The 25,986-nt window shown below is 50.7% G+C and overlaps 1 protein-coding gene across 3 annotated transcripts in view; it reads right to left on the reverse strand.

Moving 5' to 3' along the window:
• Positions 1 to 1,512: 1,512 nt before the first annotated feature.
• The window catches only part of ATL3 (atlastin GTPase 3), a 35,305-nt gene continuing 10,831 nt past the window's right edge, over positions 1,513 to 25,986 (reverse strand). For all 3 annotated transcript variants that reach the window (XM_069066194.1, XM_069066192.1, XM_069066193.1), the window contains 12 exons: positions 22,506 to 22,723; positions 22,270 to 22,413; positions 20,227 to 20,331; positions 19,843 to 19,893; positions 15,677 to 15,733; positions 14,920 to 15,012; positions 14,285 to 14,423; positions 11,681 to 11,808; positions 11,286 to 11,342; positions 7,302 to 7,373; positions 6,519 to 6,950; positions 1,513 to 5,507 (listed from right to left, as the gene is read on the reverse strand). In XM_069066194.1, the coding sequence (XP_068922295.1) occupies positions 5,421 to 5,507; positions 6,519 to 6,950; positions 7,302 to 7,373; positions 11,286 to 11,342; positions 11,681 to 11,808; positions 14,285 to 14,423; positions 14,920 to 15,012; positions 15,677 to 15,733; positions 19,843 to 19,893; positions 20,227 to 20,331; positions 22,270 to 22,413; positions 22,506 to 22,712 (1,572 nt within the window). In that variant the 5' untranslated portion in view covers positions 22,713 to 22,723 and the 3' untranslated portion in view covers positions 1,513 to 5,420. The remainder of the gene's footprint in view (positions 5,508 to 6,518; positions 6,951 to 7,301; positions 7,374 to 11,285; positions 11,343 to 11,680; positions 11,809 to 14,284; positions 14,424 to 14,919; positions 15,013 to 15,676; positions 15,734 to 19,842; positions 19,894 to 20,226; positions 20,332 to 22,269; positions 22,414 to 22,505; positions 22,724 to 25,986) is intronic.

Genomic DNA, 25,986 nt, shown 5'->3' on the forward strand with positions numbered 1-25,986 from the left:
CTCAGGTCATGAAGAAAAGACCTCTCTTTGGGTATTAAATGCTGTGCTTAAGCTTGTGGTAACTCTGGGGAAGATGGCCTTTTCAGTTGTGATCCAGGGGTAGGAAACTTTTGACTTTTTTGTGCTCTGTGACTGACCAAATGAATGTACTTTGTTTATGATTGGGAACTAATCTCCGTTTGAGAAGAGGGGCTTTGTGATTTACTAAATGAATGTAATGTCCAGGGGTGGAGTAGTACTTAGAAATTATTGAATTACACTTGGTGAATGCTATATTTTGATTTTCTCTTTTTAATTTGTCACTGAATAAAATGGAGAGCAGCTATGCTGGTATTTTGAACCTTGGGAAGTTGCCTTTGCTTGGCTTGGCATTACAACTTGTTACAGGAGGAAACTGAGGCCAGAGGAAGGGGTTTGCTCACACCAACTGAAAGCAGAGGTCCCTAACTCTCCAGTCCCCTTTGCACCTCACTACGTTCTTCCTTGTGTTCCCAAGTCTTCCTAGAGCAGGTGCCTTAATGGGCAGACCTACACTTGGGGCAGCCTAAGTGCAGGCCAATGCAGCCACACGCTGCCTGCCATCTGGGGAGAAAAGATGCCTAGCCAGCACTTGGCCCTGTTCACCTGGCACAGAAAACGCTCTGGAGACTTCTCTGCAGCACCTTCGTCATCCCACTTTGTAGTATCCAGAACACTAGGCGGAGAGGTAGGGGGCCATTTTTTAGAGGACTACCCCACTCACTTCTCCCCAGCTTTGGGGGTGGTTTCCATGGGCATTGCTCACCCCTCTGGAAGCACTAAGGACCCTGGGATCCTGAACCTGGCCTGAAAGTTTAGGGCCCAAGAAATGGAGTTCTTGACCCTCTGACTTTTGGGTTGGACCCCTGAAAGTTTTGTCCAACCTCCCTACCTCTTCCCACTCCAACCACCACGAAAAAACCCCCAAAGTCAACAGCAAGTTCAACCAAGAGGGCAAAGTGTGGGCTTTGGTCTTCTGTACCAACCCTTCTCTATAGGATCCTAAGGAACTACCAAGGAAACTTTTGACTTTCTCTTCTTAAACTACACCCAACAGTGGGTTAGTTCAATAATGTCTCAGGAGAGGAGGATGGTGGGAAATCCAACTTTCCTAGACAAAAGAGGACCTGATTGGGGCGGCTAGGTGGTGCGGTGAGTAAAGTGCCGGCCTGGAGTCAGGAGGTCCCGTGTTCGGTTCTGGCCTCAGACACAGAACACCTACATAAAAAAACGAGCCGTGTAACCTTGGGCAAGTTGCTTAACCCCAACTGCCCTCCAAAAGGCAAAAAAAAAAAAAAAAAAGAGGACCTGAGAAATCCCCCAATCCAAGCCCTTGATTTTACAGATGAGGAAACCGAGGCCCACTGAGGGAAGAGTGCCTTTCACCAGGGATCACAATGCCCCAGGGCATGCTGGTCCTTAAGCTGGTCCAGCACCTCCCTCAGGGGTCTAGTTTCTTTGAGAAGTCTCCAAGAGTGAAGAAAAGGCAGAATGCAGATGCAAACAGGTTGTGGTCTTTATTCCATTATACAATCTCACAACTCTCAATGTATGGAATACAGAGACATGCACGCTTCTGGTTAGAGTCCAGCATACGGATGGATGGATACACACTCATCTGATTGCACTTTTCCGGGCTAACAAACTCAAAAAGACAAACTGCTGGGTGGGAGTCCATGCTTGACCAGAGGCACGTGCAGGACGCGTGAGAGGTTCCCTGGTACAAACACAGCAGAGGTCTGAGTGGACACCCCTGGGGCTGGTACCAGGGCGACCTGTCACGGCCTGACCGGTACCTCAATCAGGAAGCTTTGGGAATCAGAAGTGCATTCTTTGCTTTGGCACATGGAATTCCCACGTGGGCAACAAAACAGTAACCTTGGTCCACAAAGGAAAGTTTTTTCAAAGTCTCACTACCCTCAAAACTACTGGGTCAGCAGGTCCAGCTCCCAAAAGCCACTCCTACAAAGCCAGGACACCAGGTCAAAGGCCTCTCCTGTCCCTGATTCTAAACATTTCATAATTTCCATTTGGGGCCTAGAGGGACATTTTCAATGTCTGAGCAATTGGAGTAAAAGGATTCAGTTTGTTTTCTAACTAAAAAATAAAATTAAATTAAAAAACAGAGGCCCAAGTTGATTTAACCAACTTCCCAGTTCTATTCCCATCAGTCATTGACTGGCCACAGGACATAAGGCACCATGACCTCCTCCCAGTCCAGTCCAGGACACTTTGGGGGGAGGGGGGGGGTCCATATCTCCTGGGCCATCCACCAGCAGGGACAAGCTAACCCTGGTCATCACCTGCTTGGATTTGGCACTAGGACACCTCCTCTGATACAACTTCTTTGCTGCCCAGGCCCCACCAGAGGTCACTTTGAAGGCCAAATCAAAAGTTCTTATTTCAACATGTCACCTCGGAGGTTTGTGAATGACCTTGTGGAATGTGGGGGCAGGGTGAGGGCTCCCCTTCAAGGCAGTCCCAGAGCCCAAATCTGAGGGCAGCAGCTGCCACCTAACTAGAGACAGCCTCAAGAACCAAGCCTCACCTCACTGCTACTTTTCAGCTAAACCAAGTTATTTTTCTGCTAGCAGATAGCTGACAGTTGGAGCAACTATCTATGCTACCAACTACATTAACAACTCCAAAAGATTATTTTAAAAAACTGTCAAGATGAAGCTTGCTTCTGCCTGAGCCGTCACCTCTTTGGGCGTGGGTGAACGCACGTGTCCAGAAAAGCCAAGCCAGACGCGCCAGCCTCTTCAGGGACCGTTCTCAGTCAGCAGAGGAGCCGAGCCCTAAGCGCAGCCTGCCAGGGAAGCCAGGCAGCCTGGACCCTCTGCTGAGAGCATGCGATTTCCTGTGGATACAGAGAAGGAAAAAGGAGACAAGAAGCAGACACATGCAAGCGATCTTACAATGTGCAGCCTAGATGGTGACATCACAGCCCCGCAGCACAGACTGATGGCCCTCAACTCCCTAAGACACAGTCTTGAGGCCCCTTCTCCCCAACCCGGGCGGTCCTCAAGGCCCCAGGCTCAGCACAACTTACTGTGCCTCCTCTTCATTTTTCACTAGAGGTGACGTCAGTATCAAAGAAACCTGTCTAGGAGAGATGGACTTTTACTAAAATCCCTCCGTCACCTCTCTGGGGTGATCAAGGCTCCAACACCCAGAGTTTGCCATCTGGGCTGGATAACCTGTCAGGGGAACGTGCTGAAGGAGATATGCGGAAGAAGGCAAACAGGCCTGATTGCGGAGCTTCGAGGCTTGGACAGGAGGAGACCTGAATGGACCAGCCTCATTAGCAACTGCAACCACTGTAGCACCCTCCACATCCAGCTGGGAGAAGGCAAAACAGATCCAAAGTAAAACAAGTCCCCTCACCTTGGGGAGACCAGATCACACACTGTGCCCAACCCGGCCAAGTTAAGACACAAAGACTCCACAAAGAACGGCAGCACCAAGCAGAAACCAGAGAGCCGACCCGCCTCGACTTCTTGGTAAAGGATGATTCTCAGGGCTCTGCGGCATCACCGCTGCACCCAACCTCACAGGAACCGGACACTTTCCATTTGCTCCAAGGCCTCAGGACTGGTCAGGGATCAGGACCCAACGATCTGCTTCTGGCTGACCGAGGGGGAAAGCTTCTCTCCAATTCTAACAAACTGCAGAGGAGCAATGTACCCAAATGAAGGGCTCCTGGGAACTGCACACACATTTCAGAAGCCACCTACTTGAAATCCCTTTATTAAAAGCGGAGGTTTGAGGTCCCAATGAGGTTGGTAGACAAATCCTGAAAACAAGCTGGCATCCCGTTTTCATGCCAACTGCATCCAAATGAATGAACCAAGCCGTGAGAGGGCATGCCAGTGAGCAAGACAACAGCAGCAGCTCCCATTTACAAAGCACTATACATATGTTACTATGCTTGATTCTGGAAAGAAGAAAATACTACTTGTAAGAAAATATACTTGGAATTAATCCTGGATTAAGAGGATACAAAACCCTGAGAGACAGGATCAAGAAATCCAGACAGGAGGACTACGTGAGCAGAGACTCCATCGGCCTGACCTTTACATTTAGAAGGCACACGTATAAAACAATACCTTGTTTTTCCATGGTTCCCAAAAGGCAACGCTTGAATTTATTCTGGAAATTTAAAACTCCCGTGTAGATGGGAGTCTAAGTACACAGAGGCACCTCAGAGAAAACGAAGTTTTAAAATCTGGAATAATGAAGCAGAGAAACAGCCAGTTCCCATCATACATAAGCCTGAGGCTTAGCCTCGTCAGCTGGGGCTCCCCCGAATCGCTCTGAAAAGTGACTTCCTAATCTCCAAGGGAGATATGCCAAATGAGGCCAAGTCACTGTGGTCTCACTTAAGAGGGTGGGGATGGGAGCAGCTGCTTGTTTGGTCCCATGGACACAATGGAATGAATCCCTGCTGAGCCTCTAACCACCAAGGCACCATCGGAAGGAAGCCAGCTCTACTGGGGAAGATGTTCCCTGTCCTCCAGAAAGGTCTGCTCTGACACAGCTTCTGTGAGAACGAGGTTATTTTATAGTAAAATTAAAAACTTACAACTAAAGCTCATATTTCCAATATATGAGAGTTAATTTGACCAAGGCACAAGATCAAGTGACTTGTCAGGGGTCACTAAGTTTACTCCTTAATTCTGAGCTCAGTTCACTTTGTCATCTCTGGTCCACATTCCCTCCAACATTCTAGGCTAAAAGGAAGCCACTGGTAAGAACCAGGAAGGCAGAGTCACAGGCACCCAGGGCCAAGGTCCCTACGTGCCCTTCCCCAAGGAAGATGCAGCATCTGCACCCCACCCCCAGGGGCCCTATGTTCTGGAGTCTGGTTGTGACCCATGGGGAAGCGTCAGAAGGAGCCTGCTTTCAAACTCTCTTGGAGAGAAGTCTTCAGGACCAGAGCCTCTGTGGGCTCAGGATGCCTTTTACACGTGGGGTGAGGGCTCCCAGAGGTGACACGAGGCAACACAAACTGCCCATTCCTTCCCCTGGTCCCCCATCCTCCCCATCATGTCTGTGGCCTGCACGAGTCCAGATTGAAAAGGCACTCTGTGGTACAATAGGGACTTTGCAGGCTGCTTTGTCCTTTTCCCCTCCAGCCTCCCCCCACCCCCATAAAGTGCAAAAAAGGAAAGAGAAATAATTCAAGAACAGGACAAGGGCTTGGACCTCTACCAGAAAGCAAAGAAAGGCTCCTGACAGTCCTGGAGGTGGGTTTAAGCCACAGGCAAACGTCTGCTCCATTTATTACAGCATTGTATTCGAGTCTTCCCGGTGATGTCCCACTCACAGGCGCACTCAGGCTGCTGCAGAAGGCCCGCCGTGGCCGCTGTGGTGCAGCACACTCGGGCCAGGGCCCCACTTTATTGGCACTTTTTATCCACAAAAGGTCTCCTGGACCCCGCTTCCCCGACAGCCTCCTGAGTGGAATTATTCATGCAAGAGGTGGCCTGCAAAAGTCCATTGGCACAGCATAAATTCACAAGACTAGAACAGCACAGTCACGACAAGGCTTCTGGACCCAATCCTCAAACTCAAGTGATGTTCCAGACCACAGCCCACCCACGGCCATCACTCCCCCAAGTCCCTGCAGAGAGCCCCACTGGCCCCCGGAGCACCAAGGCCACAGGGCCACAGGCACACATGGTTAAGACTTGCCCAGCCCCAACTCTCATAGATAGCTGGACACCCCAATGGCTGTAGATGGGCAGGGAGGGCCCCAAGGAGTGGCAGGGGCTCCAAAGACAGCAGAGAAGGAAGCTGTCCATGGAGGGGAGTGCTCCATCTGTGCTTGGCTTCCCCTTCACCTGGAAGTTGGGGGACAGAGAGCTTATACACGTACCCCACCCCACCAGGCTAACACCTAGCGAGTGGGTATCTAGCAGGGCCCCAGGGCAGCTGGCCATCCTGTTATGGCTGCTAATGGAGCCCGAGTCTAAGGACAGTGAACACTGACGACATAGCACCCCAGCCTTTTTTTCACAGGCCTCCTGAACTCTGGAGGAGGAGGGAGTTGAGGAGAAGCAGACGATCCCCACTAACCCCAAAGTCACTCATCAGTGGAGACAAAAATGGTCCAGTCATTATTGCTCACTCCCTGGGCCATCAGGAGAGGAGGGACTTTGTGGACCTGGCCCGGGTGTTAGCACTCTTGTGGGGAGGGAGTCTTGGTGCAGGGGACTCCCCCTGAGGGCAAGACGAGGCCATTACCCCTGTCCTTCAGCTGAACCCAACAGTGACTCACAACTAAGGGAAGCTTCTTCACCAAATGTCTGATGTGGAATCTGACCTTCCTAAAGCAATGCTTGAGGGAGAAAAATGACCTACAGAAATTGTGAAGAGCAGGGGCCTAGGCCTGGAGCCGTGGCTGCTTTTAGGGTCCATTTGTAATCCCCTGGGCCTGACTCGATGCAGACTCGAAGCCTCGTTCTGAGAAAGGAGGGGGAGGGGGTACCGCTCACCTGCTCCAAGACGAAGGCCGTGCTGGAGTCGATGGCGCCTCCCAGCTCTCGGTACTGGCCCGAGTAGCGGACGTAGCCCCAGGTCAGCAGGGAGAGGAGCAGCAAGCCCAGCATGCAGTTGCAGAGCTGGGTGATGGTGTCCAGGCCCAGGAAGCCCGCGAAGCCCGAGCTCAGGTAGAGCGCAATGATGAAGCCAATGAGCACGGCCGGCGTGCGGAAGGAGCTGAACACGCTCTTGCTGCTGTTGTGTTTGATGAAGTGGCCGTACAGCTCCTGGATCTCACGGTCTAGTTCACTCTGGTAGCGCAGGCTGAAGTCCTTGCCCCCCATCTTCTTGCACTTCTTGAACTGGTCTATTGCCTGTCTCCGGAACTCGTCATGCTTCTCCTGCAGCGTGTCAGCCGCCAGGTAGGGTTTCTCCCCTCCACAGACCTGTGGGAAGAAGTGGGGCCACGGGATGGGCATGGGTCAGGGGGTCAGGGGATCGTGCACTCAGCTACTCACGCCCAGGTCTGGGAAGGGCCCTGGAGAGGCAGCTTCCGCCTCCACAAGTCAGTGTCATCAGGAGGGACCCCAGCACCAGCTTACTGAAGCCAGTAACCCATCAGTGTCATACAGAGGGGATGGAACTCTCCAACTCCAGCTTATTTCTGTAAGAGCTGTAAGGATTATAACACATTTTCCCACCGTGGCCCCAAGCATGAGTCTCCCTACTTTACTGAGGGAAACTGAGGCATTTCTGGAACAGTCCCAGAAGGGCTCCTTCTCCCAGACCCCACCTACCTTTTCCATGTTATTGTAATACATGTCCTTGGCACATGCTGCAGCAGCTAAATTGTTGGCTTCTGCAGTGGCCTTTGGAAAAAGGGAAAGAGAAAATGTCTAGCCTCCTTTACTCAACACCATTTCACAAGTAACTGCAGTTAGTTGTCTTTTTTAATTAATTTTTTCCAATTACTAAGTCTTTATTGCTTCTCTCCTCCCACATTCCCTTCCCTCCAGGAAAAAAATAAAAACAAAACCCACATCACAAAGACATATAAGTGAAGTCAAACAAATGCCCCCGGGGGCCTGTCCCCAAATGGGCAGAGGCCCTCCTCCACAATCCCAGGCCAGCAGCGTCTGCAGGCTTCCAGAGCGTGGCTCAGACACTGCCTCCGGTTCTGCTCCCTTGGCAGCCCATTTTCTTAGCCCTTCCTATTCTCACCTTCCTCTCTGGTCAGTATCAATGCCAGCCCTCAGGCTCCTCCCAAGACTTGCCACCTGCTGAGCCACCAGGCCAAGGAGCTCGGGCAAAGAGAAGCTCTGTCTATAATTAGGTCTAGAAAGGGACCTTGACTGCCACAGTAATGGAAGAGGAGACCCAGGCCCAGAGAGGGGAGGGAGCGGCAGGCCTGCACCTCCTGGGAGCCTAAGGGCAGGGCTCTTCCTGTTCCATACAACCAGTCTTCCATTTGATGGACACGGAGGCTGAGCTCTTTAAGCTTCCCCATAATATACTGTTCTGCCCAACAACCAACCACCCCACCTCCTTTGACTAAGAATTCTGTAAAGAGGTGCCCCTCCTTGGCCTCAGTTCTAACCACCTGGAAAAGACGAGCTCAGTAGCCATGGGGAAGAATGTACATTTAACACCACTGAGGCAGTGTTGGGCTCTAGGACCCTTGGGAAATGGTCAGTCATTGAGGAGCCCTGAATCTGACTGGCTTTCTGCTCAGTCCTGAGCATTATCTATTGGAACAAAACCAGGTTTTCAGCTTAAATAAAAGCCTGATTCATAAATGATGCTAACTTTCACACAGAAAGAGCTGAAGGTGGGAAGCAGATAACATTAAAGCGATTTGATAAAGCATATCAAAAACTGGAGCAGTTTTCCTTTGTACAAGTAAACAGTGTTTTCCAAATTAAAAGTGGGGGGGGGGGTAGGAATCATGCCTAGTAGAAAAATCAGAACCAAGATCCAGCACAGTCCTGCTAAAGGGTGGGCAGAGGCCCGAGAAGGGGCTGGGGAGCTCGACGATGGCTCCACACCATTCACAGAAGGTGGACAGAGGCCAAAGAAGGGGCTGGGGAGCTCAACAATGGCTCCACGCCATTCACGGGGAGGGCCACAAGCTGCTTTTGTAACCTCCTGGACTGGGACACCCAGGACACGGTCCACATGACCTCAACTTGAATCCTGATAGAGAGACAGAAACAGCTAGAGGCCCAAGGCTGCAGTCTGATGTCAGCTTGGAGGCTGCCCAGAGCCGAGCGTTCTCTTATCAGTGACCTGGACCAAGAGATGGCACTTCAGTCTTACATCTGCAGATGCCCCAAAGCTGGGAGGGAGGGCAAACACACAGGGGAGGAGACAGGACCCAAAAAGGGGCCAGGCCACAGCATAGCATCTAGTGAGCACATGCAGTTAAGAGAATCATCTTCACCAAGACAGGCCCACAAGACTCATCATGGAAAATGCCATCCACATCCAGAGAGAACCACGGAGTCTGAGGGCAGACCAAAGCACGCCACTGGCTCTTTTTTGAGTAGTTTTTCCCTTTTGTTCTGTTTCTACTTTCACAACATGACTAAAGTGGACGTGTTTAACATTAAAAACAAGACAATGATCCTCAAAAAGTGAGATCATGGGCAGAAAGAAGTTCCCCTGCAGAGAATGGAAGGTCTTCGTGTACAGCAAGCTCCAAGTCACCCAAGAAGGAAATTCGTGTTCAGCTGAAGGACCCCAAGCTGCTGGAGCCAAAGGTACAGAAGAAAACAAAGGCTTTGGGAAAAGCAGCTGTTATACCAACCACAGGACCATTTCTTACAGTATCCAGAGGAGGAGAAGAAACCAAAGGCAGAGAAAAGGTCCTGGTCCTCACTACTTACCACCCAAAAAAGGGACCAAGAGAAAACAAACCGCCAGTGAATGTGCTAAATTTCCCATCTATGTAAAATTTTCCTGAGAATAAAATGTATCAAACAAGATATATCTGTCAAGAGTTTCTCCCGTGCCTGGAAAATAGTAAGCACCATCTAAATGCTCATTACTATCTTACTGTAATTAATCTGCACATGTCCTGGGGTGCCCTTGGTGATAGTGCCAGGAGGGAACAACCAGGCTTTTGCTTAACATGGTACACACAAAAAATGCCTGTTGACTGACTAACATTTCACCCAAAGTCCCATCTTCACCATCATGTGAGAAGTCAAGAATATAGGCCCCTACTGGGCTCGGTGTTGGCTGACTACCAAAGCATTTGGTCTAGCTGGCACAGTGCCCCTGGAAGGCTCTCCATGTCAAAGTCATACAAACTTCCTTAGAAGGTCCTGGTCCAACGAGCCTCTTATCACTGCTCTCAGGTAATGCTTTCCTGGGGATGGGGAGGACACTGTGCTGACTACATCAAGCACTGGAACACTGCAAAGGCCACTGCCCTACAACTCACGAGTGTGGCCTAGGGATCCACCGAGGACAGGCCAAATGGACAAAGACGCCTTAACTGTCCAGGTTATGTGGTGGGCAGAAAGAAGGGCGCCTTCTCTCTCAAAGGCCCATCTGTTCCATACTGATTTCCCTGTGCTATTGAGGCAGCAAGGCAAGCACCCAGAACTTAAGAACATGACTTCCTTGGGCAGTGGACAGACTACAACATGCCACAAACAGGGATTAAGAAAACGAGATGAGCTCATCACATGAGAAAATGATGGCTAATTCATGGACCACCTCTGGGGCCCACTGGCGCCCCTGCAATGCCAGTGGAGGACAGGTAGCTCACCAGCATGCTGGGATGCTCCTTGGGCCTCCCCCGAGGCCTGGAATCACACACTCCTTTGAAGGAGGGTGCCCAGGCTGCCAGGCCTCATTCCTCTCCTGCCTGCATTAGCCATGTTCATCCCACCTCCCTCCCCCGCTTTTCAGCTCCCTTTTATAGGCCGTCTTCCCCCATGCAAATGTAAGCCCCTGGAGGCGGGGAACATGTTGCCATATATATTTGTACTTGATAAACGCCAGCCCACTGACAGTGAGAAGCTGCACAAGACAGAATGAGAAAGCAGGAATGGGGGGTATCTGCACTGTCAGAGGGAACCACCTCAGTGACATCACAGAGCCAGGTGGCCCAGCCCTCTCTGCTCAGCTTGCTTCCAAGCAGGGGGATCCAGTTGGGGAAGCCACCCCTGATCCGAACACCAACATACTGGGGGACATCCAGAGTGGTGGGACCAGGATGGGGCTAAAACAGCCAGCTGAGGGCCAGATGGACCAAGGAACTAGGGACACTTAGCCTGGGTGAAGGAGAAACTGAGAAGAGAAAGGAGGACAGCTAAGTGTTGGAAAGCATGTCTGGAGAAGAAAGGTTGGTTTCCAAGGGCAGAGAAAGGAAAACGGAAGCAAAAAGATTCTGGGTGGAGAAAAGGAACAATCACTCCCAACGAGGGCTCCCCACAAAAGGGGTCGCCTGCCCAAGGAGGGCCTCAGGAACACTGTGCACAGGATTCTTTCTGGTGAACTCAGAAGTCATGCTGGATGCCTCTGAACTCCCTGCAGCCCTGTGATCCCAGTGCAAAGCTGCCATTCAGCTCCGATTCCAATGTCATGTATTTAGAGAGACAAAATCAGAAAATCTCAGTGCCCATTCTGGAAAATGTGCCTAAAAGTGAACAGCATTTAGCCTCCCTATCAGGGCACAGTGAAGGGGAGCAATAGCTCCCTGGTTTTAAAAGATAACGTGATTCATGTTAGCACAAGAATGACTTCCTTTAGGATGACAACAAATGGCTTACCTGAAGCATTGATTTGGGATGAGGCAGACCTTCTCCTTGGTAAATCTTAATGTAGGCCTGAAACATAAATAGTGAGGAGATTATGCAAACCCACCGCCTATGACAGCTGGGCACAGAACAGACCCAGGGGGCACCATCGGGCTAACTCCCACGGGAGTTGCCAGCACACTGGGTGTGCCTCGGGAGCCCGGCAGAGAAGTCAACAACATGGACATCAGCCCAAGCCAGAAACCCGCAAGAGCCTTCAGCAGGCACAAGCTGGCCGGCTGTTCTGGCCTCTCTGAGCTCATCTTGTGGGTCAGCACTGCCCCCTCATGGCTGCTTGTGGCTGAGCCCTACCTCAAAGAGCCGAGCCAAGCAGGCCCACAGTCCTTGGAAGGAAGGCCCGCACTCACCTTAAAGTATTCCAGCAGACCCCGACAGGTGACTTTGGAGCCGCTGATCTCCTTTTCCATTAACTTGCTTACATCTAACACAAACGGTATCAGCGTCTGTAACTGCTCTTTGAATTCAGGAGCGATGTCTGCCCAGAGCACCAGAGAGAAGCAGTGTGAACAGAAACCAGGAGGTTCCACGCCTCCCCCCCCAGCCTGACTGCTATTTGCCTCCCTCTCCCCACTCAGGTACTAGACCCAAGGATCTCCGGACACAAGTTGGGGCAATTTAAAAGTGACAAGACAAGCAAGTCTCTATCTCTGCAGAATCCATTAGGTGACAACCAGTGCCCCGTGACTTCGGGACCAAAGGGGATGGAGGCAAGGCCCTCATGCCCCGCGAGCCTCTTCAGGCTCTCTCCCAGCATAGCACAGGGCTCCTAACTGCTCACACAGACAGCGCTTCAGGGCAGGGCCGATAGGACATGCAACCTCTCCCCGGGGCACAGGGCTGCTGACCCGCATTGGGAGAGGGAGCTTCCTCAGCTGGACATTCCCTGCACCAATGAAATCAATGATCCAGGCCCTATCCCTAAGTTTAGGGTTTCCAAACCACTGTCTCATTAAATAGGGGAAGGACAGAAGGGAAGAAGGGAGGAGAGGAAGGGAAAGGAAAGAGAAAAGGAAGAAAGAGGGAAGGGGGGGGAGGGAGAGAGGGAGAGAAGGAGAGAAGAGGAAGAAAGGAGGGAGGGAAGGGAGGGAGAGAAGGAGGAAGAGAGGGAAGGAGGAAGGGAAAGGAGGAAGGAAGGGAGGGAAGAGGGAGGAAAAGAGAGAAGAGAGAGAGAGAGAGAGGGAGAGAACAAGCATCTACTTACTAAGCACCTACGATGTGCCAGGCACAGTGTTAAGTGCTATACAAATATGAGCTCATGTGAACTATCACAATAAGCCTCCGAGGTAGGTGCTATTATGATCTCCATTTTACAGCTGAGGAAGCTGAGGCAGACAGAGAGGAAGTGGCTTGCCCAGGGTTACAGAGCCAGTAACTAACAGCTTGAAAAAGTGGGGTTAGGCCATCTGGCCAGTCACACAGCTAGGGAGGAACAGAGCCAGAAGGCAGACGACCTGCATCTCTTGGCTCCAAACCAGTCCAGAGCTCACCAAGGTGGCTGGACACTTGGGAGACAATGTGGGGGCCTGTTTGCTCCCTGTGCCCTCAAAAAAAAAAACCCCAAATGTGTCACATGATGGTTCCCAGACCATGACTCAGCCTGAGCTAGTGGGTTCTGCCAGAGACGGCCTCTTCCAGGCTCACCAGGCCAGAGAAGCCCAGGGCCCCTTCTCAGAATCATGGTTTCAGGTGCATCAAATCCAATCCATAGGATTACAAAAACAGCCAATTCTGCTGGAACACAGCAACCACCCAATCTGTTTGTGAAGGTACAAGCCCCATGCTAGTCTAACACTCTCCTTTTCCAGGGCATGCCAGGTCTGCCAAGGCTGTGTGACTTAGTCAGACTACATAGCGAAGAGATGGCAGACTGGGGACAGACCCCGGGCCCAAGGCCTCCCAACCACGTGGTGCTATGAGCAAAGAGATGGAAAGAACACAGGGGGTTCTTAACTGGCGGGAGATGGTCTGTGAAATTTGGATAGGAAAAGTTACATCTTTACACAAACCTCCAACTAAAGCATTTCCTTTAATTATGAATTTAAAAAGCCCAACAAAGCATGATTCTGAGTAGGGGCTCCCTGGACAGCCCAAGAGGTCTATGTCACATAACAGAAAGACAGCTGTCTCCATGCATATCCTGACCCACACATACATGAAGACACCTCCTAGCCACCTGTCATTCTTGTCCACTCATGAAAATTCATGTTCAACAGATTCAATTACTGGGAGGGAGGAGCATACAAACACCTGATATGACTCCATCGGCCTCCAGAGACTTTTTTGTGAAGCCTGGGCCAAGAAACCTTATTCTAAATTACCACATCACCAGCTCTTAACCTCTACTAAACAGAAAAGCTGTCAACAAGGGGACAAGCTTCCTCCAGTTAACAAACGGAGGACAAAGGTCAACCTAGCAAACTCATTTTCTCTGACGACCCCTGTCAGCAGGTCTTCTGGATGAGACCACCCACCGGCCAAAGGAGCCAGGCTTGTCTCTTCACCCCACCTAGCAGCCTGTTCCATGCTGAACTCCTATGCTAAGACAGTAGAGTCACCCAACATTGCTTACAGGATCACAAAGAAAGTCAGAAAAACAAAGCCAGGTCAGTTTTACAGATGGACACACTGAGGCACAATGATGCCACTGGGTCTAAAGATCATAGAACCCAGGAGTCAAAGGAGCAGCTGCACTCTCTCTTGCACCCTCTCCCCTCCCCAGAGCCCAGTGTACTCTGTGAACGCAGCCTCCCCTTCAGGGCCCTCTCTGTGTCTCTGCACTCACAGCAGCCCCACTGGAATGACCCTGAGAGCACTATTTTCCCCACTTCCCAGAAGGGGAGACAGTGGGCCTGAGACACCCCAGGCCTTAGTGGGAGGCCAGAACAAAGTCAGCAGGGCCCCCTTCCTTCAGTAACAGCTGCTGCCCATTCATGCATTTCATTGGCACAAACCTCTCAGCTTTCCATCAAAAGTTGGGCTCGTGGCCACCTGGAGCCCCGGATGTGGCAGGAGAAAGCAGGAGACACTGGTAAAGCATGATCGGATGTGATTTCGGACGTTCTGAATTTCCTCGTGCTGCTGCTCCTTCACCTGCCAGCACAGATCCACAAAGCCAGAACTCGTCTATCTCCTGCGAGGGAGACCTGAGCACACTGACCGCATGGGCCCATCTGAACCTGAGGCCTTCAGGATCCTGGCAGGCAGGAGGACAGCCCCACACCAGAAGATTCTGTCGTGATTAGAAGAACCACAAGGCAGAGCCTTCACAGTGAAGAGCCCGCCTTGGCCCCTGAGCTAATACAAACAACAACAGGTCTTGCCTACTTTGTGAAAAGGAGAAAAAGCAGGCGTGGGGCCCAGACAAGCTGCTAAACCAGTTAGCACCTGTGATGGAGGCTCTGGACGGCTGGCTGGGCCTGTTTATCACTATCAGGACCAAATTTATCAAGGAGAATGGCAATCCACATTCTGACTGAGTACCACCCAAGCCTGCACAGGCACATCGGGGAAGGCGTCCCATGTAATTCATTGTTACCTATGTTCCACTGCCACCAGCATCCTCTGACATCCCCCCACCGTGGGTTACCTGTAAGCGCTTCTCCAGGAATTCCATTCCTCCCTCAAGTCCATAGCTATACTCGTAAGGAAAGCTCCAGTCTCGAATCAAAAACATCAGCATCTATTTAGGGAGAGAAGGAATAGGGTGGGTCACACACCACCTTGTATAAATAGACTTGGTGGCTCTGCAGAAAAAGGAAGACCTGAAAGGCTGTGTGACCCTGGGCAAGTCACTGAGCCTGTCTACCACAGCTTCTTCATCTATAAAATGGGGCTCACCTCCCAGGGTGGTTGTGAGGAACAAATAAGGCAACGTCTGTCAGGCACTGAGCACAGTACCTAGCACATAATACACGTTGCAGAAATGTTAGCTATCACTGTTAAAGAGCCCCTCTCCTTTGAACAGAAGGCAGGAAGAACTTGGGAACCTTGGGGAAATAATCAGTTGAGTTTGGGTGTGTGGGAGACTGCCCAGGGCAGAAGGCTACGTGTGAACCAGGCACGCAGGCGCCAGGCCCTGTGGGCCACTTCTGCCTCCCCTGCTTAGTAAGAACCCAAGGAAGGGGGCCATGAGGCGGGCAAGGAGAAGAGCAGGGTGAAGGGTAAAGAACCACCCACCCAAAGCCCACAGATTCACCTCTAGCCCCTTTCACATGAGGCCCCACAGGCAATGGGCTCACTGTCAAGACTTCTGGGAACTCTCACCTCAGAATAAGACAGCAGGTGAGGCAGGGAGCTGGCTAAGCCAGCCAGGAAAGAGTGGTGCATGGAGGGAAGAAACATACCTGGAAGGGCTTCTCAGAAATTTCGTCCATTGCCAGACGACCATATTCTGTGAACAGCTTTAAGAAGGAAACAGACATAAATAACAACAGGTGAAAACACAGCAGGGGAAGGGGTCTCTCCAGCAGTCATCCTTTGGCCCAGCATGCAATCCAAGCTAGGCCCAGGCTGCTTGTCTCCCTTTATGCCCCAGAGTTCAGAGCAGAGCCTGACACACTGCAGACTTCAACACTGCTGGCTAACTGGTGGCCAGGACCAAGAATTGCTCCCACAAAATTAGAGAAGTCACGGTTTGGGGTAGTCAGGTAGTCAGCAAAGTGAACACCCAGTGCTCCCAGCTTGGTACAGGGAAAGGAGAGAAATGAGAATCTATAACCCACACAAGCCAATGGCCTTCCTCTGTGGCTACACAGGGGAAGGGTGCTGGCCTGGACCCAAAGGAGGGAAGGGGGAGCGAGGAGCCCCAGTTCAAAAGTTCCATCACCTACAGCAGGTGGAGAAAGAATGCAAAGGACAGAAGAGGCCAGGCTCTGGACCAGCACCGGGGACAGAGGTGGAAATACAACTGGACCTCCTTTAAAAGATACAAAATAAAGACATGCGAGTATGGGGATAGGGAGGGAGGTATCAGAAGAGGCTTCATGGAGAAGGCTGGGCTCGAGATGAGCCTGGAAGAAATGAAACATTTTGAGAGAAGGTGAGGAGTGAGCACATTCCCAGTACAGCAGCCTAGGCAAAAGTCAGAGACAGGAGACAGTCTGTCACATGAGAAAATGGCAAGCCAGTCAGCCAAAGTGCTAGAGAGGGCTCGTGCCCTCATTTGGACACACGCGTGCCAGGGGCCAGGCAGGCCAGGGGAGCCGGAGTCATCTGGGGAAAGGGGGCAGGCTTGGTGGTCCTCGTGGCCACTCTGGCCTATAACTGAGGGGCTCCCCCAGCCCAACCCCCAGTGTCCCTGCCATCCTACCTCTGCATCGGCCAGTCTCTCTCAGTCTCAGGGCTGTACCACCACCTGCCTCCTGTCACTTCCAGAGGGACACTTGGGGCTGATGCCCCATCCAGAAGCTCCCTCTCCAGAGTCAGAGGCTTGACGCTGCCCGGCCTCCCTCCTCTGCTCCCCCATCTCTGGCCTCACCCTCACCCAGGTGCCACCAACACTCTCCTCACGCAGTTTCCTTGCCCCATCCCATCCCAGGCATGTGATTTTCCTTCAGGGAGCTGACCAAGTGCTGCCCCCCTCACTCAGCCAAACATCACCCCTTCCACTTCGTTCTCACAGCCCTTCGCCCACTGAGCCTATGCGGACATCACTCCCTCCCGTCTTCTTCCAGTCACTCTGGCCTCCTCTCTGTTCCTCCCACGTGACGCTGCCTCCCACCTCCATGCCTTTGCCCTAGCTATCCCCCAAGACTGGAATGCCTTTGCTGATCCCTGACCCCCTCAGTGTCCTTTTTCCCAAACAACTTGTCTTTAACTACTCAGCAGACATCAGTATTTATTCCCTGCATGTTCAGTCATAGACATTTATATATGTACTTGTCTCCTCTGATAGAATGTAAATTCCTTGCAACAAAAGATTGTCTCTTTCTGTGTACTTCTATCCCCAGTGCCTGGCATACAGGCACTTAATAAACCAATGGTTATAGACTGATCACGTGGAGGAGAGACTTGAGACAGATGAGGCCTGAGGAGAGCAGGAGTCCTGTGGAGTCTGAGATGCCTATGGGTCATCCAGTCTGAAATGGCCATAAGCCTATACCAGATTCCCATCTCCCAAAGGACAATATGACAGCCTATGACGGCTTGCTCTGGTTTGGGCTCAGGCTCCCCAAGGACCCTGCCAGCATACAGAGCCTAGAGCACTCCAGCAGGTCTCAGGTGCTGGCTCCCTCAGCCCAGTCCAGCCCATGGACCCTTCTGCATAGGGCCCCCTTCTCTCTTCTTCACACTCTTTCTTGGAGAGCTCATCCAGTCCCACAGCTGCCACTGTCCCTCCCTTGTGGACGCTGACCCTGAATCTCTTGGATGACCCTAGAGCAACTCAAACACAGTCTAATCTAGTCTAAAATTCAGTTACTCATCAACTACCCCAAGCCTGATGTTCCTCCTGACTTCTCTGTTACTGGGGTCACCATCCCAGGATATATCAGGCACCTTGAGAGAGTGGAGGACAAAACTGGAGGATTGAAAGGGACCTCAGCCACCTCCAGTCCTGCTCATGCCCAGAAGGAATCCCGACGTTAACAGACTAGACGAATGGTCAGTCACAACCATCCTGTCTCTCCCCAGCATCATCTTCTTCAGGCTTTACATGCCCACTAACTCCCACCGCTGGTCATATGACATGTACTCCAGAACCTCACTGTGTGCTTCTAGGTGCTCTCCTTAAACTATGCCCCCTAAGACTCAGTACACTCATCCCAGGAAAGCTTAGAAAGACAGAGAACAGAGGGACGTTGGTGGCCCTAACCTGGCAGCGACACAGACTGAGAGCCTGAGAGCCACTAGAACCCCCAAGTCTTTTTCAGACAACGTGCTGCCCAGCTGAGCCTCCCCCACAACAGACCTACAGAGCCCAGGGATAAAACAGAGACCTTTATCCCTACTGACACCATCTTACTGGATTCAGCAACATGTGCCAGCCTGGGCTGTCATCTGGGACATTCAATCCCTCCCACTCTGGATCATCGGAGAATCTGGGGAATGTTTCATCCAAGTCTTTATCCAAGCCATTAGTAAAAATGTTACACAGTCCAGGGGGACAAGCAGGTCCACACAGTGACCCACCCAAGATCTCACGTCACGGGACAGTTGTATCCTGAACAAAGAGCCTGAGTCCATCTCTCCAACCAGCTCTGCACCCCGACAATAATGGTATCATCTAGTCTACGTTTCACAAGAACTATAGGAGATCATCTGTCAAAAACAGTGCTAACACTCTATGCCAAACACATCCTTATCATTCCCCTTATCTGCCACTTTCACAACCCCATCAAAAAAAACGAAAGGAGGTTGATCTGACAGAACCTGCTGTTGAGGAAGTGATCCCAACTAGTTCCAAGGAATCTCCCACCTCCTTCACCAGGTGTTCACCAACTGACTCTTCATTTTCCATTCTGGAAATGTTCTTGGAAGCCAAAGCTAAGCTCCTGCCCTAGTTTACACACTCTGCTCCCCTCTGCCCCAAGGGGCAGGCGGCTCCTCTGACACCCCATCCTCTTTCCCAGATCCCCAACGGGCCGGGCCACCACAGCTGCCAGTTCTCTCAGACCGTGTGGGCCAGTGAGCTGTCATGCAGGGAAGCCTGCAGGCATGGAGCCACGCACTCTTCCCCAACTTCACCTCTTCCTCCACAGGGAGCAGAGCCTCAAGGAGGGATGGACTCTGAAATTGTTCATACCAGTGAACTCTGAGATACCCTCATTAGGAGCCCCGGAGACAAGGGAGGCAAGGGATCTGCATTATCACACTTCTGGGACGGGATGCTCCCTTCACCTCCATCTGCCCTGCCCTCAAAGAGTGCATAATTAGCAGAGGAAATGAGACAAGCCAAGAAAAGACAGACTCAGCCCAAAGTCAACAAGCTCTTAGGGATGACACCCAAATTCTGTTACTGCCCCTGTGAGCCTTTCTGGATACCATGTGCCCCAGGTGCCAAGCAGAAGGCAAACCTCCACAAAACAGTGCCGAGGAGCACACCAAGGCCTTTCCAGGACAGGTGAGCCTTGAGATACACAAGTTTCTGCCAAGAGGAATAGCATGATCCTGGAGACAATAGAGATAATCTCAAACCATGGCCAGGAATCCTGAAGTGAAGGTGCAAGCAACTGGAGGCAGAGGTCTAGGTCCATGAAGGGGAAGGGTAGGGGATGCAGAGGAGGATGAGGACAACCTGGTCATGGACTGGATGCAGGAGAGCAGCCTCTCAAACAAGCCCAGGCACGGGGAAGCAGGAAGACAGCAGTGCCGCCAAGGACGCTAGGGACATGGGGCGGGGGGGTTCTGAAGACAGTCCAGGTGAAAAAGCACAAAATATGGGGCCTGGGTGGGGCCTGAGGAGGAGTAACCTCCCTATGCCCTTGAACCTTGCATAGAAAAACACCCTCTTAAGACTGCTCCAAAAGAGGTGATGCCAATTCCCAGCAAAGTCTTTGTGAGCCATCATTACCTGTAACTGCTGTAGGTCGTCCTCCTGAATGTTCTGAGACAGATTATAAATCTGTAACCAAAGAAGTTTTCAGATTAACACTGTCCTGAAAGAAAGGTGAACCTGAAGAAACCCAGCCCAAGCCTGAACCACCCCAGGACAGCTTCCTGGGGCAGAGCTGTGGCGAGAACAGTAACAGCTTGCTCCTTTTTGGGTGTCTAGGACTGCCTCACACCACGGCAGCAGGGAAGCCTCTCCTAAGAAAATTCTTCCTCAGAAGGCAGACAAGTAGGGCACTGAATGCCCAGCCCTCCCCCAAAGTTCCACAGGGATTCTGATGGGCATCAGCATCACAGGGACATCCCAAGGAACACTCCCTCTTCTTCATAAATCAAGCCAACTTACCTGGATAGAGCTCGTCATGGTACTGAGGGCAAATATGGTGGCACAGTCCTTCACCGTTGACTGGCTGTCAAATGCACCTTGAGTATCCATCAAAATCACTGCCACCTGAACAAGGGAAAATGCCAAGAGAACACTGAGAAAGGAAAGCACTAGGTTAAAGAAGCTGCTTTGAAACAAGGCAACTATGCTACAAAGAGACCTGGTGAACCAACCTTCCGGATGCTTCTAGAAGAGGAAGAGCCCAACTGCTCGTCTAGCCTGACCACAGCATTCCTGCAGAAGGTCCAGTCCTCTCTGACTCACTGCCCAAGGGCGGCTTGAGAAAGAAAGCACGTGGAGCCACATGGAGGAAGGGGGCACCTGCAGACACCACCAGATCCAGCCCATCCTGCAGGGAGGTGGCAGAAGGCCACATGCTGAGGCCTGAGCACACCAAACGCAGCCAAGCCCATCTTCTGAGCAGACTCAGAGCCACAATTCTTATTTTGCTTGGACAGGAAACTGAGAATGTTCATTTAATTTCCCTTAATCCTACAAAGTTTTTGGAGTGCATAGTAGTAAAGCTACACATATCTAATTATATGTGCTAAAGGTAGATAATGATTTGCAGCACTCTCTTCATCTTTCTCATTTTTAGGGTTTTTCAGGTAGCATTATTCCTATTTCTAAGCATGACATCATTTTACACAAACATACTTTACAAAGCGGAGAGCCCACAAGGACACCAGAGAGAAGCTCCATGATGTAATGGAAAAGGCCGGGGAGCAGGAGGCCCAGGCCCAAGTCACTAGGGGTGACCTGGCTCCTGAAAACAGCAACTTTATAACTTCATAAAACTTCGCTGAAAACTAGGTTTCTTTCAAGAGAAACAAACATGTGTCGTGGAACCCAAAGAGTTCATAATCCATAGAGAAGCCTGTATATTTATGACAGCAGGACCAAGGAAAGGTTCCGGAAAGGTGGGAGAGAGACAAGAGCCCTCTGGCAGGGGAGGGGCAGGGCCAGCCAAGGCCCAAGAAGACAGGAGGGTCTACTTATCTACAAGAGGCCCAGCTGCACAAGCCCTTCCTCAGCCCAGCACAGAGAGACTGGCAGTGCCTAGCTTGCCTTCCAAGGACACACAGGGAATCCAGTTTGGGAAGCAAACAATACATTATGGCAGCTCAGGGTGGGCTTCATCCTTGACACGTTACAGGCCTCCTGCATGCTACCCTTACCCTTCTTCCAGAGCATGTGTGTGTCCACCAAATCACTCCCTCCTTTCCTCCATTTCAGGGGCTAACCATGCATTCTCTAGGATCTCTCTCAGAGCCGATCACTTTTCACATCCATATTTTCAGATTCAGTATGAATAAGGGCAGTGGGTAAAAAACCAAGGAGGCTTCTGCCTGCCTTCCTAAAGCCAGTATCAATGACGGATGACTTCTCTTGATAAAGTGCGTTACCAGCAGGGAATCAAAATGCAGAATAAGACATAGGAATCCACTTTGCTGAATTATGCTTATCTCTAATGAGGTTTTCATTTCCTTTTCATTTGTTCCATTGGGAGAGAAGGGTGGGAGGGATGAAGAGTAGAGAATGCTTGATAATTAATTATATTTTAAAAATTGAATTACTATCATTAGATAAACTATGGTATATTGATATAACAGAATAACATAGGACCATTTAAAATGACAAATAAGTGATACGAAGAAAGCTGCAAAGACTGGTATGAAGTAATGCAAATAAAAACAAAACCAAAAAATATATATCAACTGGCTGGAAAAAAATAAAAATGTAAACACAAATAGAAAAAATGTGAACAAGCAGAGAACAGAAGGGGATGTGAAGGGAGTAAGAATGAGCTCTGCTCTGAGGGGCATGTTAAAGGTAAAATTTCATCTTTCATAGTGGGAAAGGTTTATTTTGGTTTAAAATTAAAAACGAAAATGTTTCAAACTGCATGCCAATACAAAGACAGATTGTGTGTAAATTAGTTTTACACAATGATTAAAAAGGCAAAGCTCTTCGTGTGTTTGGAGGTGCTCCCTCCCCCTTTACCTTCTTCCCATCAGGCTTTTCCACAATGAAAATTTCACTCCAGATCTGAATTCCAGTGGTTTCAGGGTCAGAACCCCCTCGCCATGAAAATCCTGTTAGCGGTTCATGTTCATCACCCAACCAATGACGAAGGTTACCTTCCTTCTGCAAGATGAGAAATAAGTCTCCTTTAAATATGAAGATAGGAAAAGAAGGCACTGACTACGGACCTGAGACATCAAGGGATTCTGGCCCACCTGGTTATACAGGTAGCGAAGCAAGAAGTCCAGAAAGAAAGACTTGCCCTTGCGGAAGGCTCCAGCTACTGACACCACTACCACGTCCAGGTCCCTAACATGGTCTTGCAAGAGGACGTCGGTCAAGGCCTTCTCATCCAGCTCAAAAGAATGCTGCTCTTTGTTCACCAAGACAATCTGCACGGGGCCAGGCACCGCAGGATCCATGATGTCACCACCTGCACGAAGCAGAGAGAGCAAGTGCCACAAGGGAGCCCACTCCCAGCCCTCCTAGGGCAACATGGCATCAATCGCAAGGACACAACACTGGGCCCTTCCAGAGGGAGGAGTCAGCGTCCACTCCCTGGGCCAGTGAGCTGTAATGCCCAGCAGGGGTGCTCAGAATTTAGACACCAAGAACTCAGGGCTCTGCTCCTCAGGGCCTCAGTCCATCAACCCACAAGGGCACACCTAGTGAACATGGGCTGAGCATCCCAACCCTCAAGACTAAGCCAGGACTCCCAGGGGCAGGACCACACCAACAAACCGGGAAGAAGATGACCTCTTCAGTGCCCTCACCAGTGACTGGACCCCAGCCAAGGAGGCAGAACAGAAAAACCAGCAGAGATGGATCATTTCCTGGGTCAGACCATCACCAGAATAGAAAAGAAGAGGGCCTGCCTACATCCCATGAGGTCCAACCATCTGTCCTCCCTCAGGCAGGCTATGGGAGAGCCTTGCCCTAAAATTCTAGATAAGAGGCACAGCGGCTGACCTTAGGAGTAGCCGCCTTCCTCCCGCAAGGGGGATCCTTACACACCTTTGCTCATCAAAGCCTTCCAACATCTCCAAGAGTGAGAGAGGGGGGCACTAAAGACTCACTGAACAGATGAGGAAACCACAAATAATACCCATTGTGCCACAGCCAGCAGGTGCCAGAGGCTTAATGTCTACCCACCCCATGCCCCACTGGGACTGCTGACAAGCCCTTGGCTCCATTTAAGCTGTGTCAATGCTGCCTAAGAGGAGGCAGCATTTGTGCTGATGAGGACATGTAAGTAAGTCCTTTGAGCACGCCTTAGGTCTTCCTGATGGCAGTCTGTATCAGCCACTGTAATCACTGCCTCACCCACATACCTCAGTGTGGACGTTAACTTCCAGGCTTACCTAGAAAACCTCTTATAAAGTAATTGGGCCCTGCCACGGGGTACACCAGCCCAAAAGTGCCCAGGTACGGGGATCATGTGTGCCTAAGGACAAGAACATGGGCTCAAAGAAGCAAGCAGCTAGAATAAGCCTTAGTCAACCAAGAGGAAGTCCCTACTGTGCTGGCCTAAGAAGGCATGGATTCCTCTCGGAATTTATCACGAGTGTCTGCTTTAAAGATAGCCCTCTAGCCCTCCAAAATCTAAGTGGCAACTGCCAACTTTCTGGTGGTTACTTGCAAAGTAATGACTCTGGCCAGATGGGAGAGGCTTGGGATTGGAAGACTGTTGCCAGGCCTCCCGACTGCCAGCAAGGCACCAACAGGCAAACTGCCAAAACTCTCTCTGACTCCCCCAGCACTTATTAAGGGCCTGGTCCACACCTAGTACTGACCACAATAATAAAGAACTGCCAAAACAGGGTCATTTTAACAGGAGAGACAACATGCAAAGGTGTGTGTGTGTGTGTGAGGAGAGGAGCATGCAGGCACAGAAGGTAATGACAGAACCAAGGCACCAGCAGCGGGGAGGACGGGGGCAGGAAAGGTTTCTTGCAGAAGGTAGGATTTGATCTTAGGCTCAAAGGAAACCAGAGCCACCAGAAGGCCGTGGGCCCCAGGGGCCTCAGGGAAGAAGCAGAGCATGTGGCAGGATTAGGGTGGGGGTGGGGGGCACCAGGAGATGGAAGGGCTCATGTGCAAGGTCAGGGCTGCTGGATTTTAGAGTACAGGGAGGGAAGTCAAGATTCATTTAGACCAGGAAGGCAAAAGGGGACCAGAGGATGTCTGATTCACTCCTGAGGGGTGCTAGGGAGCCACTGGAGTTTGCTGGAGTTGACCCTCTCTCATCCCGACTCTGCCCACCTTCAGTCTTGCCCTGACTGCTGGCTGCTCCCCTACTGTGTCTCCCCCATCCTCACTCGATCCTGCTACTGCCCTCTGTCAGTTCTCCCCTTCTTGACAGACCTCCTGAAGACAGCCCATCACAATCCTGGCCTCTGCTAACTCCCCGCAGAGAGTCTATCCATCTTGGCCTTGGCATCCTTTCCTCTCACACTCTGAAATTTCCTTGCTCGTTGCTCAACTGAAACTGCTCTCTCGGAAGTCACCAAAGATCTCTTTCCAAAAAAATATTTAAAACTTTTTCAATCAGGAAAAATCCATCTCCTCAGCCTCCCATGCCACCCCTCCCCCAATTAAGAATGAAAAGCACAACCACTGTTACACATACGTGGAGTCAAACGAAACAAACTTCTACACTGCAATGTCCAAAAGCAGGCTTGGTTCTGCCCTGAGTCCTTCACCTCTTTAACAGAAAGTGGACAGCACGCTTTGTCGCTGGGCCTCAACAGGGCTTGAGCAGGGTCCCCAAATCTTTCCAAGTTGTTTGTCTTTACAATGTTGTTGCTGTAGAAATCGTTCCCCTGGTTCTGCTCATTTCATTTGGCATCATAAAATTCTTCTCAGGTTTCTCTGAAACTATCCCCTTTATCATTTCTTATAGCACAGTACAGTCATCATATTTATATGCCCTAGACCTTGTTCAGGCATTCCCCAACTCATGGCACCCCCCTCAGATTCCCATTGTTACCTCAAAAAGTTATAAATATTTCTGTTCATTCTTAGAGTTTTTGTGCGTAGAATTAATCCCTCCCTCTAATTTCCTTGCCTCCTTTCCCTCCTGTTTATCTGTTGAGTGAAACCCAACTGGGTGTGTCTATTCTTCCTGATTCTGACCAGTACAGAGAAGAGTGGGTCCCCTCCATCTCATCCTGGTTTATACAAATATCTATTTGTATACCCTCATTATGTGAGATATTCTCCCTCAGCTTCCTTCCTCTTCCCCTCTCTTTCCTAAGCCTAAATTCTTCTCTTAAGCTCATCAAGACAAGAGAACCACTCCCAGGCCTTGTCTGACTGGACTCCCTCTGAGGCCTGACGATAACAGGGTTCATCACCGCCCCATACTGAATATAAACAGTTTATCCTGGCCTAGCCCTTTATCAATGTTCCTCATGTTTACCTTCTTATGCTTCTCTTTACTCTTGTGTTTGAACTTCAAAGCTTCTATAAAGCTCTGGTCTTCTCATGAAGAATGCTTGCAAGAGGGAGGCCAGGTGGCACAGTGAGTAAGGGTGCCGGCCCCGTAGTCTGGAGGACCTGGGATCAGTTCCGGCCTCAGATACTTAATACCCACACACACACAAAAATGTCCGGGTAACCTTGAGCAAATTACTTAACCCCAATTGCTTTAAAAAAAAAAAAAAAAGAACGCTTACAAGATCCAGTTTTCTCCCT

The sequence above is a fragment of the Petaurus breviceps genome, unplaced genomic scaffold (assembly GCF_028583685.1).
Source record: "Petaurus breviceps papuanus isolate PSGF00001 unplaced genomic scaffold, PetGlider_PUasm1.0 90721, whole genome shotgun sequence".
NCBI classification, from domain to species: domain Eukaryota; kingdom Metazoa; phylum Chordata; class Mammalia; order Diprotodontia; family Petauridae; genus Petaurus; species Petaurus breviceps.